This window comes from Mobula birostris, chromosome 27 (genome assembly GCF_030028105.1).
Source record: "Mobula birostris isolate sMobBir1 chromosome 27, sMobBir1.hap1, whole genome shotgun sequence".
In the NCBI taxonomy this organism is placed as follows: Eukaryota; Metazoa; Chordata; class Chondrichthyes; order Myliobatiformes; family Myliobatidae; genus Mobula; species Mobula birostris.
In genome coordinates, this window is record NC_092396.1 from 19,063,628 (window position 1) to 19,080,466 (window position 16,839).

A 16,839-nucleotide genomic window follows, 5' to 3' on the forward strand; every position below is an offset into this window, starting at 1 on the left:
GAGAAAAGGAAAATAATAATTAACATACAGCCAATCAGGGCGAAAAAGGCCGTACTTCAAAAAAGGCGCTGCACCAATCGGAGCCAAAAACATTTGCATAGCTCCAATCAACAGGAGGGGAGGCAGTACGCCGTGTTTAATGGGCAGTGTGAGGAACGAATGGGGGACGGGGAGGGCGTGGCTGCGTGTCCACCAGCGAAGGTATTAAGAGTGTGAGCGCGGCGAACGGCGCCTCATTCCTCCTCACAGCGTGTGTTATACAAAGGAGATCTGCTGAGGGAAATATTTATAACCACGGGATAATTCAGCCTCTGCCTACTTCACTTTTTTTTCCCAATTACATAATTTATATATCTGAAATTTGCTTAGAATGGCTGATGCAGTAGTGGACACCACCAAAGAGGTTAGCCCCAAGGTGAGTTTATATATTTTTACCAAAAACGTAATTGTGAAATTATCCGAAATTATTCTTGATGTTAAACCTTCCTCGTGTTCCCTTTGTTATCTCAAATTTCTCTTTGTGTGAATTGTGCGAATAACCGGTACTATGTGAAAGTGCAGGGATAATTTTGGCAGGGTAATTTGTGGGTTGAGATGATGAAGTTTGCTCCGTGTGGATTTACTTTATTTTAATAAAGTTGAAAACTTAATTAAGGAAGAATGTAAACAGTACGTGCGATCTCCACCTGATGTCCCAGAGTTGCCGGCTTCACCGGAGCGCCTCCGCTCAGCGCTGGTTCTCTGAAGTTGCCGACTTTCCCGCGAGATTACACGGAGACTCGAGTCCGACCGGCCACCGGGACTCGGAGCGAGCCGGGTCCCGCCGCGGCGAGGCCAGTCTCCAGAGACCGCTCAGCTGGCAGGGGTGCCGGAGGGTAGACCGGCGGGGGTGGTGGTGGTGGAGGAGGGCGACGCCGCGGGTCGGTGGTCCTCAGCCAGAGCCAGGCTGCGGCGCCCAGACCCCGGGAACCGCGCCGCTCCTGAGGGGAGCGTTCGCTGCACATTGTTCCCGCCCTCGCGAGTTCTGCCTCGCCGTCCCCTTTTCGGCTTGTCCGGGGGGAATTGTCGCCTCCATCCATCCCGGGACATCCCTTCCCTTGTGTGTGTGTGTGTGTGTGTGTGTGGGGGGGGGGGGGGGGGGGGGTCGCCTCCCGCATCTCCTCCAGCCGGTCCCCCTCGAGCGGTCCCTCTCCACGCTTCCGATTGTTAGTACCCGGTGGTAGACGGACTCACCCGGTGTCCATTTGCTTCCGTGTGATAAAGGTGAGGGAGGAATTTGCGTGTGGCGCCCGGCCGCCGCTTCCCGCTCTTTACTGCCGCCGGTTTTGTTTTCTATGGGGGGGGGGAGATGTGTGTCGAGGGAACGGCGGGAGAGGAGCGCGCGCACGGGCTGGCGAGGCGCGCGCCCGCCCGCTGCCTGCCTCGCTCGCGCGGAAGGAGGCGCGGTTTACCCTCCCCCATGGGGGGGGAGGGCGCGGGGAAGTGGGGGTGGGGGAGAGACCGGGGCAGAGCGCGCATGCGTGCGCGGCTGGGGCCCGAGCGAGCGCGGTATAAAAGCGGAAGGAGCATCGTTGCGGCCACATGCAGCCCTGCAGCTGCGCCATTGCAGCTCGCAGCGTCCACCGCCATTTGCGAGGTCTCGGCCGGGCGAGCATGTTCGCTCCGCTTCCAGTGGAACTCCGCAGAATCCAGCACAAGGCACCAGTTGATCATCTTTTTACTCCCTGTGCCACAGCGAATAGTTAAGGATTGCACGATCTTTAAACTTGGTACGAACAGTTTGGAAATCGTCTTTTAGCATTTATAATTACTCGTGGAATGCAAGCGTCTTTCTCCTTCAGAAACCTATTATCTTATGGAAGGTGCATGGCCCACTAAATGCGCGTTGATGTTGATACAAGTTTGTTGGTATGTCCGGGAAGGACTTGGAGCGGAGCCGAGTTTCCAACCTCGTCTGCCGCGATATTAGTAAACGGAAGTCTGCGCACAAGGGTGGAAACAAGGGTCTGTGTTACAATGAACAGGTTTCACGGAGCTAAACGGAGTCTCCTGCCGCCGGAAGAATTTTTGAATTTGCGTTTCTGAACGGTTTGCTTTCTGGATTTGCAGGACCTAAAAGAAAAGGCTGTGGAGGAGGCAGAGAAGAAAGAAAATGGGAGTGGAGATGCCCCAGCGAATGGAACAGTAGGTATTAAAATGGAAGGGGCGGGGTAAAGGGGCGAAGCGAGTGTAACTGGTCACATTTTATAAGAAGCGAAACCTTCTCACCGTTTACCTGGTAACTTCGTTCACAGGTTAGATTTTTTTTTTGCAATAAAACCAACTGCATTTCAGGTGGATCGTCACTACCAGGCTTCGGTGCTTCCTCTTCCCCCACCCCCGACCAAGCAGGCTTCAGAGAGCCCAGCCTGTATAGTCAAAAACACCATTTTGCTCAACTAAGTGCAGTGGCATTGTATCACATCCATGTGACTGATGTGACAGACATTCTAGAGTCTCTGACAAATTTTCCAGAGCTTGCATCTGAACGTCTTGAACTTAACCTTGGTATTCCTTGATTACTTATTACAGGAGGAGGAAGAGAATGGGGCTGATCATGCTGATGAAAATGCAGAAGAAGTAGATGAGGAAGAGGATGATGAAGAAGATGGTATGTATTCATGATACTGTTGTAGTCAATTTTGTGTTCTATTGGAGAAGGGTGTAGCATTTGCATGAGTATTTCATTCAGTCTGTTAAAATGACCAATGCAATTAACATTAGAAATAGGGGATCAATGATTCCACTGGCAATGCTATCATGATGTATTGTAAATTCATGTTCTGGTTTGTGCATTTTGTATATAGATTCTGTTAGTAACCTGTTTTATTTTCTAGCTGAGGGTGAAGGTGAAGAGGATGGTGATGAGGAAGAAGGTGCTGAGGAGGAAGGTGATGAAACAGAAGGCAATGCGGTGAAGCGTCCTGCAGAGGAGCAGGTTTGTAAAGATATTTAAGTGATTTTTAATTACGATTTGAAATGTAGAATTTGTCATACACCAAGTCATAATGAGCTGGTATGTGTTCAAAGTTCCATTGTCAAATGTGCCAGTTCTTTCGACTGCTGATTCTTGAGATCTCAAGCCCCTTTGGCCATGAGTATGATTTGGGTTGGAGTACAATAGGGACAAACTTAAGCATGTAAAAGGTATGCAATGTGAGAAACTGATTCTGTAGAAATATGAGGGAGTGGATTTTTTGTTTCAAGTCTCCAAGCGGTAGTTTTCTGAACACTTAATTTCCTAATTTGTTCCTCTAGGATGAAGTTGAAAGCAAGAGGCAAAAGTCAGAAAATGGAGAGTCAACAAAACCCAAGACAGAAGCTTAAACATTCCTTTGTTTAAATTTTTATATCTTGATGTTATGGTCAAGTTCAAAATGTAGAGAGTGTGCTTTTTTATGTACATTTGCAGAGTGGGTTTTTATATTGTATTGTACAACTGGTTCTTGAAACACCTGTCCAAGGCATTGCTCTGGGGAATATTTGTTTTTTATGAAGTTATTTATTAATGGTCTTTGTACAACCATGTTTGTAATGGGTTTGAATGCTGTAATAAGTTTTGGGTCTGTTTCAAAATGGGTTTAGAACTTGAATTTGTACATTTCAGAAGCACACACTTTACTGTTTACTGACCATTTTCTTATTTCAAGAAAAGAAAATAATTACTGCCCTTTTTTCTTTTTGTAAATTGTGCTTAGGGTAGAGGTTCATATGCAATGAAGACCAAAGATATAGGTCATGCTAACTTGGGTAGGGGAGGGAAATTGGTCTTCTATTCTGTACAAAAATGAGATTAAAAAAAACAAGAAAAAAAGGCTTTCTTCAAGCTCCACAGTTTTGTTGTTAATGTTTGTGGTGCAGTACATTTCTAGTGAAAATTGACAGGGTCAATTTGTAAATTTTGAACTCATTGTGATGTATGCTTAAAACCCATGGTTTAAAGAATTGATTAAATTAGTATCATTTTTCCATATTGAACAAGGTTTAAATTTGTATACCTCATTAGTTCATGCTTGACCACTACTTTGTATATTCTGGTTAAGTACTATAAATAAATCTGGGTTTTTTTAAAAAGTGGTATTACAGATTGTTTACAGTGCACACAGCAGCATTCCTTTGCTTTCTCTATCACTACCTTTACCTCTTCTCATAAGGAAGCATGAACAGTAACAGCATAGCTATCTGCAGACCAGTGTTAGAATCTGGAAGGTGGCTGAAAATGAACAGAATTTAGCTATTTCAGAAAGGAAATGCAGACTGCTTCTTGATTCAACACGAGTCAAACAACCTTTTGTATAGATTTCAGGTGGAGAACAAGTACACCATTAATAAAGTTTCTGGAAGTAGATGTTGGGCAGCTTTTGAGGTAAAAGTGGTTGTTTCAAATTTGGCTTTTCAATTGGTGGTAAAATATTTGTACAAATTAAACAGTATATTTGGACACCCTGGATAAGAGATTAATCATATCTGATTAAAAAATGGTCTTCCATTTGATCTTAATTATAGAATAATGGGGTACAAGTCAAGTAAAGGAATTCCTTTACCTATGTAATTTTCATGATTTTTCTTTCAAATCCAGGAATTGGCCCTCCTTGGTTCTGCATTGTACAATTCATATTTTTCTATGCTTGATTTGCATTGGATATCTACTCCAACCATATTGTATCAGTTTCAGCTTTCTGTAAGGTTAAACAAGTTACATAATCTTAAATACTGGTGGCTGATTAGAAACATGAATCCTGATTCTGAAGTACTTTATTGATCTTTTTACTAGCCTCAATTATCAGTTTGGCTTTCTCTAAATACAGTCTAGCACTTCACTTCAAATTAGCACAATTGAAATTCCACCATATGGGGAGCCTGCTCTCTTGATACAAGGGACCTATCTTGGTTTTTGATGCTGTAAGCTGTTTTGATAAGATTGAGGTCAGGTTCAGCTCCTGAATGCAGTAACTTCAAATTGCAATGTCAAAGATGGAATTCTTCGGCTTCAAATATTTAAAATATTGCCTGACCTGGCATGTCAAGTGGTTGTCAAATCAAAGTAAGTGATACCTGATTTTGTCCCTCAGACCAACAACTAGCTATGTATTTCTAGTCAAGTATAAAAGCATCTAGCTTTAATGCTGAAGAAAGGATAGTGGGTGCAATGTCTGTATATTACTCTGTGGTAGTTCTGGCAGCTGAATACATAATTGACCGCAGGGTGTTTGGAAGTTACCCAAAAGCACTGGGCTTTTCATTTGGCTCAAGCCACCAGCTGAGTATTAAAGGAAGGTAAAATAAAATACAGCATTTGGTAAAAAGATGTGCTTACATGACAAGCAACACACATCAAAGTTGCTGGTGAACACAGCAGGCCAGGCAGCATCTCTAGAAAGAGGTACAGTGGACGTTTCGGGCTGAGACCCTTCGTCAGGACTAACTGAAGGAAGAGCTAGTAAGAGATTTGAAAGGGGGAGGGGGAGATCCAAAATGATAGGAGAAGATAGGAGGGGGAGGGATGGAGCCAAGAGCTGGACAGGTGATTGGCAAAAGGGGATACGAGGGGATCATGGGACAGGAGGCCCAGGGAGAAGGAAAAGGGGGAGGGGGGGGAAACCCAGAGGATGGGCAAGGGGTATAGTCAGAGGGAGAAAAAGGAGAGAGAGAAAAAGAATGTGTTTATATAAAGAAATAACGGATGGGGTACGAAGGGGAGGTGGGGCATTAGCGGAAGTTAGAGAAGTCGATGTTCATGCCATCAGGTTGGAGGCTACCCAGATGGAATATAAGGTGTTGTTCCTCCAACCTGAGTGTAGCTTCATCTTTACAGTAGAGGAGGCCGTGGATGGACATGTCAGAATGGGAATGGGATGTGGAATTAAAATGTGTGGCCACTGGGAGATCCTGCTTTCTCTGGTAGACAGAGCGTAGATGTTCAGCAAAACATAGAGGTATTTAAAATTATGAGGATTGATAGAGTTGACGTGGTTAGACTTTTTCCATTGAGAGTGCGGAAGATTCAAACGAGGGCATGGGTTGAAAATTAGAGGACAAAAGCTTAGGGGTAACATGAGGGGGAACTTCTTTACTCAGAGGGTGGTAGCTGTGTGGAATGAGCTTCCAGCAGAAGTGGTTGAGGCAGGTTCTATGTTGTCATTTAAAGTTAAATTGGATAGATATATGGATAGGAAAGGAATGGAGGGTTATGGGCTGAGTGCAGGTCAGTGGGAATAGGATAGGGTAAGAGTTTGGCACGGACTAGAAGGCTGAGATGGCCTGTTTCCATGCTGTAATTGTTAATGGTTATTTGGGGGCCACTACCAAACTTCCTCAACCGTCTGAGGTGAAAGAGGAGCTGTTGTGTCTTTTTCACCACAGCTGTTGTGTACAGACCACGTGAGGTCCTCGGTGATGTGGATGCCAAGGAACTTAAAGCTGTTTACCCTCTCAACCCCAGATCCATTGATGTCAATAGAGGTTAGCCCATCTCCATTCCTCTTGAACTGGCTCCTTTGATTTTGTGACATTGACAGAGAGGTCGTTTTCTTGACACCTCTGTGTCAGAGAGATGACTTCTTCCCTGTAGGCTACCTCGTTATTGTTTGAGATGTCCAATCGATGTCATGTTGTCGGCAAATTTAATTAGCTGATTAGGGTGGCGACACAGTCATGGGTATACAGGGAGTAAAGGAGGGGACTGAGTACACAGCACTGAGGGGCTCCTGTATTGAGAGTCAGAGGGGTGGAGGTGAGGAAGCCCACTCTTACCACCTGCTAGCGATCTGACAGTAAGTCCCAGGATCCAGCTGCACAAGGCCGAGGTCTCTGAGCTTCTTGTCCAGCCTGTATGGAACTATGCTGTTGAATGCTGAACTGTTGTCCAAGAACAGCATTCTCACATAAGCATCCTTCTCCAGATGTGTAAGGACAGTATGTAGAGCAGTGGCTATTGCATCGCCTGTCGATCGGTTGTGTTGGTAGGCGAATTGTAGGGGGTCCAGTTTGGGTGGTAGCAAGCTGCAGATATAATCCTTGACCAGCATCTCAAAGCGTTTGCTTATTATTGAGGTGAGTGCGACAGGACGCCAGTCGTTCAGGCATGTTACCTCAGTCTTTTTTGGTACAGGGACAATGGTGGTATGTGTTACGTGCTTTCAGGCTCTTGTATCTACTCCCTTGTACTTCACCTTCCCCTCCACCAGACCTTCTTGCTCTGACTTCTCATCTTTTTTCCCAGTCCTGATGAAGAGTCTTTGCCTGAAACATCGACCGTTTACTCCTTTCCACAGATGCTGCCTGGTTTGCTGAGTTCCGCCAGCATTTTGTTTCCGTTTCTTGTATCTTCTGCCCAATCCAATGGGAGAGGGGAGAAGACAGAATGTCTGGGATGAGTGGGGTCTCTGATGATTGGCTGCTTTACTGAGGCACTGATACTGCAAGAAATATTGACAGAGTATATCAAGGGGAGGTTGGTTGTGGTGAAGTGTGTCCAGAACTCTACACTTTCTTGTCATGCCAAGCTGTGATGCATCCAGATATAATGCTTTATATGGTGCATCAATTATCTAGCCTTGCGAGGAAGTAGAGGCATTCGTGGGCTTAGCCATGTTTGGACCACAATAGGCCATTAGTGATGCTCATTCCTAGGAAATTGAAGCTCTCAATCCTCTCAACTTCAGCACAGTTGATGTGGCCACTCAAAAGGTACACCTCATTAATATGCAAATATCTAATCAGCCAATCCTGTAGGAGTAACTCAATCCATAAAAGCATGCAGGCATGGTCAAGAGGTTCAGACCAAACATAGAATGGGAAAAAAATGCGATTTAAGTGACTTTGATTGTTGGTGCCAGACAAGGTGGTTTGAGTATCTCAGAAACTTCTGATATCCTGGGATTTTCATGCACAACAGTCTCCAGAGTTTACAGAAAATGGTATGAAAGAACAACAAAAAAAAATCCCGCGTGCAGCAGTTCTGTGAGTGAAAACCTTGTTAATGAGAGAGGTCAGAGGAGACTGGCTTGACTGGTTCAAGCTGACAGGAAGGCAACAGTAACTGAAATAACCACACGTTACAAATGGTACGAGGAAGAGCATCCCTGAATGTACACCTTGTCAAACTTTGAAGTGGCTGGGCTAGAGCAGCAGCATAACACAAACGTACATTCAGTGGCCACTTTGTTAGGTATAGGTGGTACCTACTATAGCAGCCACTGTGTGTAGATGGGAGGATGTGAACTTCCCCGCCTTGGAGGCACTCACCAGCTCGTTTATTTTGCTGTCATTGTAGGAAGGAAAGGTTGTTATGATGCTATGCAACTATGACCTCCATCTCCCTCCTCTATCCTCGTCATTATATGTGATATGGCCCACTGTGGTGAGATCTTCTGCAAACTTGGAGATGGAATTAGAGCAGAATCAGGCCACATGGCCATGAGTGTTCAGGGAGTGGAGCAGGGGGCTGAGGACCAGTGTTGATCATAATCATGGCAGAAGGTGTTGCTGCCTATCCTTATTGATTGCTGTCTGTTGGTCAGGAAGTTCAAAGTAAGTTTATTATCGAAGTACATATATACAGGTATGTCACCATCTACAACCTTGAGATTCCTTTTCTTGTAGGTCAATACAAGAAACACAAAGATCGCCCCTAATAAGACAGACAGCAAACTGTGCAAATATAAAATCAGAGAAAAAAAAGCAAAATAATAATAATAAATACTGAGAAAATTAGTTGGAGAGTCTACAGGTTGCAGGGACAGTTTGGTGATGGGGCAGGTGAAGTCATCTCCTCTGGTTCAAGAACTTGATGGCCAAGGGGTAATAACTTCTGCTGTGGGTGAGGGGTCTGAGGCTCCTGTACCTCTTCCCTGATGGCAGCAGCTGTAGGAGAGCATGGCCAGGATGGTGGGGGTCCTTGATGATGGATGCTGCTTTCATGCGATAGCATTTCATGTAGATGTGCTCAGTGGTGGGGAGGACTTTGCCCATGATGGACTGAGCTGTATGCACTAGGCTCTTCCATTCAAGGGCATTAGTTGAAGTTTGTCATTTAACTGTACATGAATACAGCCAAACGCAACGGCATCACTCCAGGGCCAAGGTGCAAAATGCAGTCATACTCATCACAAGACACATAGCACATATAAGACAACAGTAAAATACAAAAGAATCCATGAATGTTGTAGTACTCTGCAGTGGAACACAATACACCTTGTCTTCTGCTGTCCGAACATTGGAGGGCAACACCAACTCCAGCATGTATGCCACGCCACACCACCTCAGGCACTCTGGTGGAGCACATCTAATCTGACGCCTCCACCCAAGGCAGCTGCAAATAGCTGACACTGTAGCTTGAGGCCTCGTCCTCGCAATGACCAAGTCCCACGCAGCTCCTGTCTACATATTATCCACTGCACATCTATAGAAGTTTCTCAAAGTTTTAAACGACATGTTGAATCTTCACAAACTTCTAAGAAAGTAGAGGTGCTGCCATGTTTTCTTTGCAATGGCACTTACTTGCTGGACCCAGGACAGGTCCTCTGAAAAGATAACACCAAGGAGTTTAAAGTTGCTGACCCTCTCTACCTCTGATTTCCCTGATGAGGACTTGCTCATATTCATCTGGTTTCCTCCTGAAGTCAATAGCCAGTTCCTTGGTCTTGCTGATATCGAGTGACAGGTTATTATTGTGGCCACTCAGCCAGATTTGCAATTTCCCTCCTATATGTTGATTCGTCACTACCTTTGATTCGGCCAACGACAGTGGTGTCGTGAGCAAACTTAAATATGGCACTGGAGCTGTGCTCAGCCTCACGGTCATAAGGCAAGTAGAGCAGAGGGTTAAGCACACAGTGGTGCACCTGTGCTGATGGTGATTGTGGAGGTATAGTTGTCAATCCAAACAGACTTGGGTACGCAAGTGGGGAAACCCAGTTGCACAAGGAATTACAGAGGCTAAGATCTTGAAGTTTATTGATTAGTTTTGGTGGGATGATAGTATTGAAGAGCATCTTGATGTATGCATCTTCACCATCCAGCTGTTCCATGATTGAGTGAAGAGTCAATTAATGGCACCTGTTGTGAGAATAGTCAAATTGGAGCGGATCCAAGTCACTTCTCAAGTAGGAGTTGATACTCTCATCATCAACCTCTCAAAATACTTCATTACAGTGGATATAAGTGTCACTGGACAATAGCCATTGAGTCAGGTTACCCTGTTCTTCTTTGGCACGAGTATAATTAAAGCCTGCTTGAAGCAGGTGTGTGCCTCAGACTGTCAAAGCGAGAGCGTAAAGATATCGGCGAACACTCCAGCCAGCTGATCAGCACAGGTCCTTAGTACCTGGCCAAGTACTCCGTCTGGGCTGGATGCTTTCCGTGGGTTCACTCTCCTGAAAGGTACTCTCACGTTGACCTCAGAAGCTGAAGTCACAGGGTCACCAGGAGCTTCGGGAGTTCGTGAAGGTCCCTCTATGTTTTGATGTTTCAAGTATCTTGGATCCAAAGGGTGGTGTTGACTCCCAGTTCTCAGAGTCTGTTGAAGACTTTACTTGGAATTTTAGTATTGAAGGTTGAGCTGTAGTCAATAAACCATAGCCTAATATAATAGTCTTTACTGTCCAGATAACTGTAGGGTCAGGGAGATGGTGTCTGCAGTGAGTGAAATGCAAATGTTTAAGGTTATCTGGAAGGCTGAAGTTAATGTGTGCCATTACCAGTCGTTTTGAAGCACCCGTGATGGTGGTTGTCAGAGCCACAGGGTAGTAGCATCAATTAATGTTTAAGATAGTGGATCAAGATGGCTGCATTGTCCCAAATGGTTTTGAAATTGAGGGTTGAGCTTTGTAGGTGGTACAAAACCCTGAGTATCAGGAAGTGACTCACTCAAGGAAGATATTCAACCTTTCTTTCACTTGTTGTAGTTTGTACATGACTGATCTAGTAGAGATTGTGGTGAAAGATTAAACCCACCCCCACCCCGCAATTGTCTCCATGCTTAGAATGTTGATTTGGAGATAGCAGCACAGGTGAATCGAGTTGCATCTTTGCTCCCTGTCTTCCTCTCTTTATACCCATGACTGTGTGACTAAGCACAGCTTGAATACCATCTACAACTTCACTGACAACACAACTGTTGTTGGCCAAGTTATGGGTGGTGGTGAGTCAGCATACAAAAGGGAGGTAGAACAACTGGTTGTGTGGTGTTGTGTAAGCAACATCGTGTTCAACATTAACAAAAGCAAAGAACTAAATGTTGACTTCAGAAGAGGGAAGTTGTGAGGTAAGGTGCTAGTTCTCATTGGTGGAGAGAGTAACTAGCTTCAAATGATTGGACATTTACATCTTAGATGGCCTGTCTATTCCCATTGCATATTTTACAACCACAAAGAAAGCATGCCAGTTTCTTAGAAGCTTAAGAGGATTCTTAATGTCACCAAATGTTCCAACAAACTTCTACGGATGCACTGTTGAAAATATCCTGACTGATGGCATCTTGCCTGGTATGGTAATCCCAACTCACTGTTACCATTGATCAGGAGACTCAGAAGCCTGATGTCCCCCACCATCAAGTTCAGGAACAGCTACTCTCTTGACAGCTCAGGTTCTTGAACCGACCTGCACATGACAATACACTTGACTTGACCTGACAGATTAATGATTAGACTGTACCTTTCCCTCCATAGATGTTAGCCAACCCGCTAAGTTCCTCCAGCTTCTTTGTGTATTGATTAGACTCTCATGTTGAACTTGGCCAATCCCTAACACTTTTGTGACAGGAATGTCATAAATCCATGCTGCTGTCCAAGTCTTTCTGTAAGCAGATAAGGATTGTTTCAATTCCTGAGAAGTGACAAATGGAAATGAACAATTTCTGATAATTCTAGTTTTATGATGGTAGGATGATTATTAATAAAAACAGCTGAAGCTAATTAGGTTTAGCACAATATGTTGCAATGACAATTGTGGTTAACTTCCAACAACCCCATCTTTGATTAGAGTATGACTTCAATTACTGAAATGCTTTTTTCTTTGACTGAAGCTTTGTGAGATGCCCTGATGCTTTACTTTGTCAAATTTTGCCCTGATGTCAAGGGCAGTAACTGTCACCTCGCTTCTGGATTGCAGTTCCTTGGTCCATGTTTGTTTCAAGGCTCTGACGAGGTCTGAAGGAATTTCAGGATGTATGTTGTATACACTTCTCTGACATTAAATGTATCTATTGAAACCTATTGTGGTCTGGTGCTAAGGGATCCTAGCAAAACCAAATTGGGCATTGATGAGCAAATTAGTGTGGGCCTCTTGATAGCATTGTCCACATCCTCCATCACTTTGCTCAGGGTTTTGAATATTTCACTCGTGCCTTTCCAACTTTGGGCCCAGACATTATAGGGAATGGGGATGTTCTTGAATTCTCCTCCTCCTATTAGCTATTTACTTTATACTTTATTGTCGCCAAACAATTGATACTAGAATGTACAATCATCACAGCGATATTTGATTCTGCGCTTTCCTCTCTCTTGATTACAAATATTAAATATTAAAAATAGTAAAAATTAGTAAATATTAACACTTTAAATTATAAATCATAAATAGAAAACAGAAAAATGGAAAGTAAAGTAGTGCAGAAAAACCGAGGCAGGTCTGGATATTTGGAGGGTACGGCCCAGATCCGGGTCAGGATCCGTTCAGCAGTCTTATCACAGTTGGAAAGAAGCTGTTCCCAAATCAGGCCGTGCGAGTCTTCAAGCTCCTGAACCTCCTCCCGGAGGGAAGAGGAACGAAAAGTGTGTTGGCTGGATGGGTCGTGTCCTCGATTATCCTGGCAGCACTGCTCCGACAGTATAGGGAATGGGGATGTTCTTGAATTCTCCTCCTCCTATTAGCTATTGTAAAGTGAGTCCAGGAACGGAAGATTGGTTTGTGTGATGTGCTGCGCCGTGTTCACGATCTTCTGCAGCTTCTTTCGGTCTTGGACAATGAGATGCATTAAGATTGTTGAGCTTTGGTTCTGATCTACAGGCCATGAGATTGCTGATTTCATCCTGTGACATGCTCTTTCTGCTGCTTAGCATGTATATATCCAGAACTAAAGCCTAACTACAGTGGCACTCATTTTACATACAACTACTATTGATCTCCGCATTCCCTCATTGAACCGGGGCTGATGGTAATAATGGGCAGTGATATATTAGCCCATAGTTACAGATTGCATTGATGTACATTTCTGCTGCTGATCTCCTGAAAAACCTCATCAACACCCAGTTTTCAGCTGCCAGATCTGCTCCAATTAGCAAAATTGTTATACTACTCAATATCAGCCTGGCCTGCTGAGTTCCTCCAGCATTTTGCGTGTGTTGCTTGGATTTCCAGCATCTGCAGATTTTCTCTTGTTTATGCCACTCAATATGACGGAGGGGAGCTTCAACATGAAGACTGGACTTGGTCTCCACAATATGTTCATTAGTTACATCTACCAGTACTATAACGTACAGACGTATCTGCCATACGTAGGTTTATGAGGACAAAGTCAAGTAGGATAGCACATCACTGGGTTTAAGACTGACCTTTTGTTTTCTATTAACACCTTCTTTAACTTGCTTTGTCGTTTCATCTCAGCTACCTCTCATTCTCTTTTACCACTATGACCTTTGGGACTCGTCACGGTGCTATAAGGCCACCTTTGGTGATGGGACAGTGAAATCTCGTAATCAGAGTGTAATTATACCCCTTTTACCTCCATTGTCACACTTCTTCTCTCCCGCTCTCAGAATAAGGATGGCTTTCTCCTTGACTTCAAACTTTCTGCTACCACCTTCCCCACAACTCCAATGGAAAGCCATCGTCCTACCTCCTTCACTGACCCTTAAATATTCCAAACAACCTAGCACAATTAAGAATGACAGTAACACTTACAGTAAATCCTGAGAATTTTAAAATATCTGGACAGGTTAAAAATAGCACACAAGCTTTGTTTCCTATACATAGACTTAATTGTCTTGTACACTGTATTTTACTCTAGGAGAAAATTTTTTTGTGGAAAGTCCTGCTTAGTCATAGAGTTACAAAGGTTGGCATTCTACAATGCTAAATTATACTTCCTTAGATTAGTAATTTATCTGACAGCAGGGAATTAGTAATTGATGAAGCATTGTCAGTAATGTGCTGAGGACTTAGGAGGATCTACTGATGTAACTTGCCTTGAATCTTTTACAATAAACGGGGATCTGAATCCCAGTCAGAGTCAGCCACTTTAGCAAAGAGGGTTCACATAAGAATCTAATAATCCTGAGGCATGGATGAATGATACAAAGGTTTGCATTCAAATCCTATCCTTTTGTTGATTAATTAATCTGGACATTCTTTTTAATAGCCAAAGTCAGTAATGGTGACTACCAAATTATCAGATTGTTAAGAAAAAATGTCTGGTGCATTTCAGGTAAAGGAACAATGATCCCCTTCCCTTTCTCCTATTGTCCACTCTCCTCTCCTATCAGATTCTTTCTTCTTGACCTTGGGGAAGGTCAAGCGCTGGAGAAGAAGCAATCTGATAGGAGAGGAGAGTGGACAATAGGAGGATTGTCCACTTCTCCGATTGTGGCTTCAGCTATCGCCTTCCAGCTAGCTTCTTTCCTCTTCCCCCACCCAGTCCTGAAGAAGGGTCTCGGCCTGAAACATCGACTGTTTACTGTTTTCCATAGATGCTGCCCAACCTGCTGAGTTCCTCCATCATTTTGTGTGTGTTGCTTTGGATTTCCAGCATCTGCAGATCTTCTCATGTTTGTGATTCAAAAATAACTTGCCCGCTCACTCCATCAACTACTGGCTGCCCGATCTATAGAAGAGTGTGTGGTTCTCACAATGATCTTATTAGCCATCTCAGAATCCTCGGTAGCAGAGTGGATACTATCTATATCCCTGTGGGACTGCCTTAGGAGACAATTCATGTTTTATTGAATAAAATGAAGAGACCAAATATTGTATTTCATTTTGCTGACAACACAAGATTAGGCGGCTGTGTGAATAGGTGGAGATTGTATTGAAGCTTTAAGGGAATATGAAGCTGAGTGCATAGGCAAGAACATTGTAGATGGAAAAGAATGTGGGAAAAATGTGACATTATCTACTTAGAGCATTTTAAAATGTGAGAATTAGGTAATATTGATATCCAAAAGGACTTAGATGTCCTCATACCCAGTCATTGAAAGCTAACATCCAGATGTAGGGTGCAATTAGGAAGACAAATGATATGTTGGCCCTTATTATGTAAAGATTTGAGTACAGGAATAGAGATGTCTTTTTGCAATTATATCGGAGCACTGAGAGACCACACTTATAGTATGTACAGTTTTGATTTATTTACTTAAAAAAGATACTTGCCATTGAGCAGGGACCCCCGACCTGAGGTCCACAGACAACATTCCCTCTAAGGCGTGCGCGTGCATGTATCTTTTGTTGCTAGCGCACAAACAGCTGTCACTCTCCACCACGTTGGCATGTTAAGTGCATTTCACGATCGTACACAATCACATTTCCTTTTCCGGTTTTTGGTGCGGACAGTGATGGCAATGTGGAGTTTGCAACCATTTGTCTGCAGATTTTAGAACTGGCTTATTTATACTGTTTTTATTGAAGAAATTATTCCGTGTACACATGTTGTTGTCATGTTGGGCAAAAAAAAAATTGCACAGCACAAGATTTTTGCACACACTGGTCATTACAAATTAGCGGGAACATGGTTCACGGACCCTTCGGTTAATGGTAGGGGTCCATGGCATAACAAAGGTTGAGAATCCCTGCCATAGAAGAAGTGCAGCAAAGATTCACCAGACTGGTTCCAAGGATGCCAGGTTTGGGGAGAGGCTGAGTAGATTAAGCTTACGTTCTCTGGAGTTTAGAAGAATGAAACCTCATCATCGAAACCTACTAAATTCTGAAAGGGCTCGATAGGCTGCCTGCAGAGGGCATGTTCCTCCTGGCAGAGATAAGGAGACATTGCTTCATGCAGAAGGTGTTGAATCTTTGGAATCCTCTATTCCTGAGAGCTTTGGAGATCGACTCAAAACAGAGAGTGATATATTTTGGTATGCTAAGGGAATCAGGGGATAGATAAGTAGAGCAGGAAGTTGGCAGTGAGGTAGATGAGCCATGATCTTGAGAATGGTGGAAGGGGCCTGATCCTGCAACTATTTCTTACATTATTATGATTATGATACATTACAGCCAGAATTACAATCCCTGGGTACGTTCAATGGTGTACAGGTAATGGCCCTGTGTGATCCTCTACATTGACATCAGACCGCATGAAGTTTCAGATGTATGTAAAGATCTGATTAGAACCTAGTATCTTCTCTCAGCTGCTGAATCGATACTCCCAAGTGTCAAACTGCGCTTGTGAGCAGCACTGAGAAGAATAAGGAAACAGAATTCACTCTGAGTTGGGACTTCAATGCCCATGCCAAGTGTGGCTTTTGGAGCATCAGCACTTAATGAGCTCACCGTCTTGCAGGACGTAGCTGCCATTCTGAATCTGTGGCAGCTGTTGTTGAACTAGTATCAAGGATAAACCAAGTAGTTACTGTTCTCCATCAGCCTGCTTACTGGGAATGCTCTTGCCCATGACAGCGTCAGCAGTGACCACAATCCCACTGTGTCTGCAAAACCTTCCAAATACACTGGCAGGATAATTGGGCCAACATCAGTGCCCTCTCCTCGGCCAACATCTCCAGCACTAACCTTAAAGATTTTTAAAAAAAGATTAGCTTTATTTGTCACATATACATCAAAACGTACAGTGAAATATGTCACTTTTGCATC

At 43.8% G+C, this 16,839-nt stretch overlaps 1 protein-coding gene across 1 annotated transcript; it reads left to right on the forward strand.

Annotated features, from left to right (window-relative positions):
* Positions 1–226: 226 nt before the first annotated feature.
* LOC140188610 (uncharacterized) lies at positions 227–4,113 on the forward strand. Its single transcript, XM_072245043.1, has 5 exons — positions 227–415; positions 2,110–2,184; positions 2,572–2,650; positions 2,877–2,977; positions 3,298–4,113. The coding sequence occupies exons 1-5, from the start codon at positions 371–373 to the stop codon at positions 3,364–3,366; spliced, it is 369 nt and encodes a 122-aa protein (XP_072101144.1). The 5' UTR covers positions 227–370; the 3' UTR covers positions 3,367–4,113.
* The last annotated feature ends 12,726 nt before the right edge of the window (positions 4,114–16,839 follow it).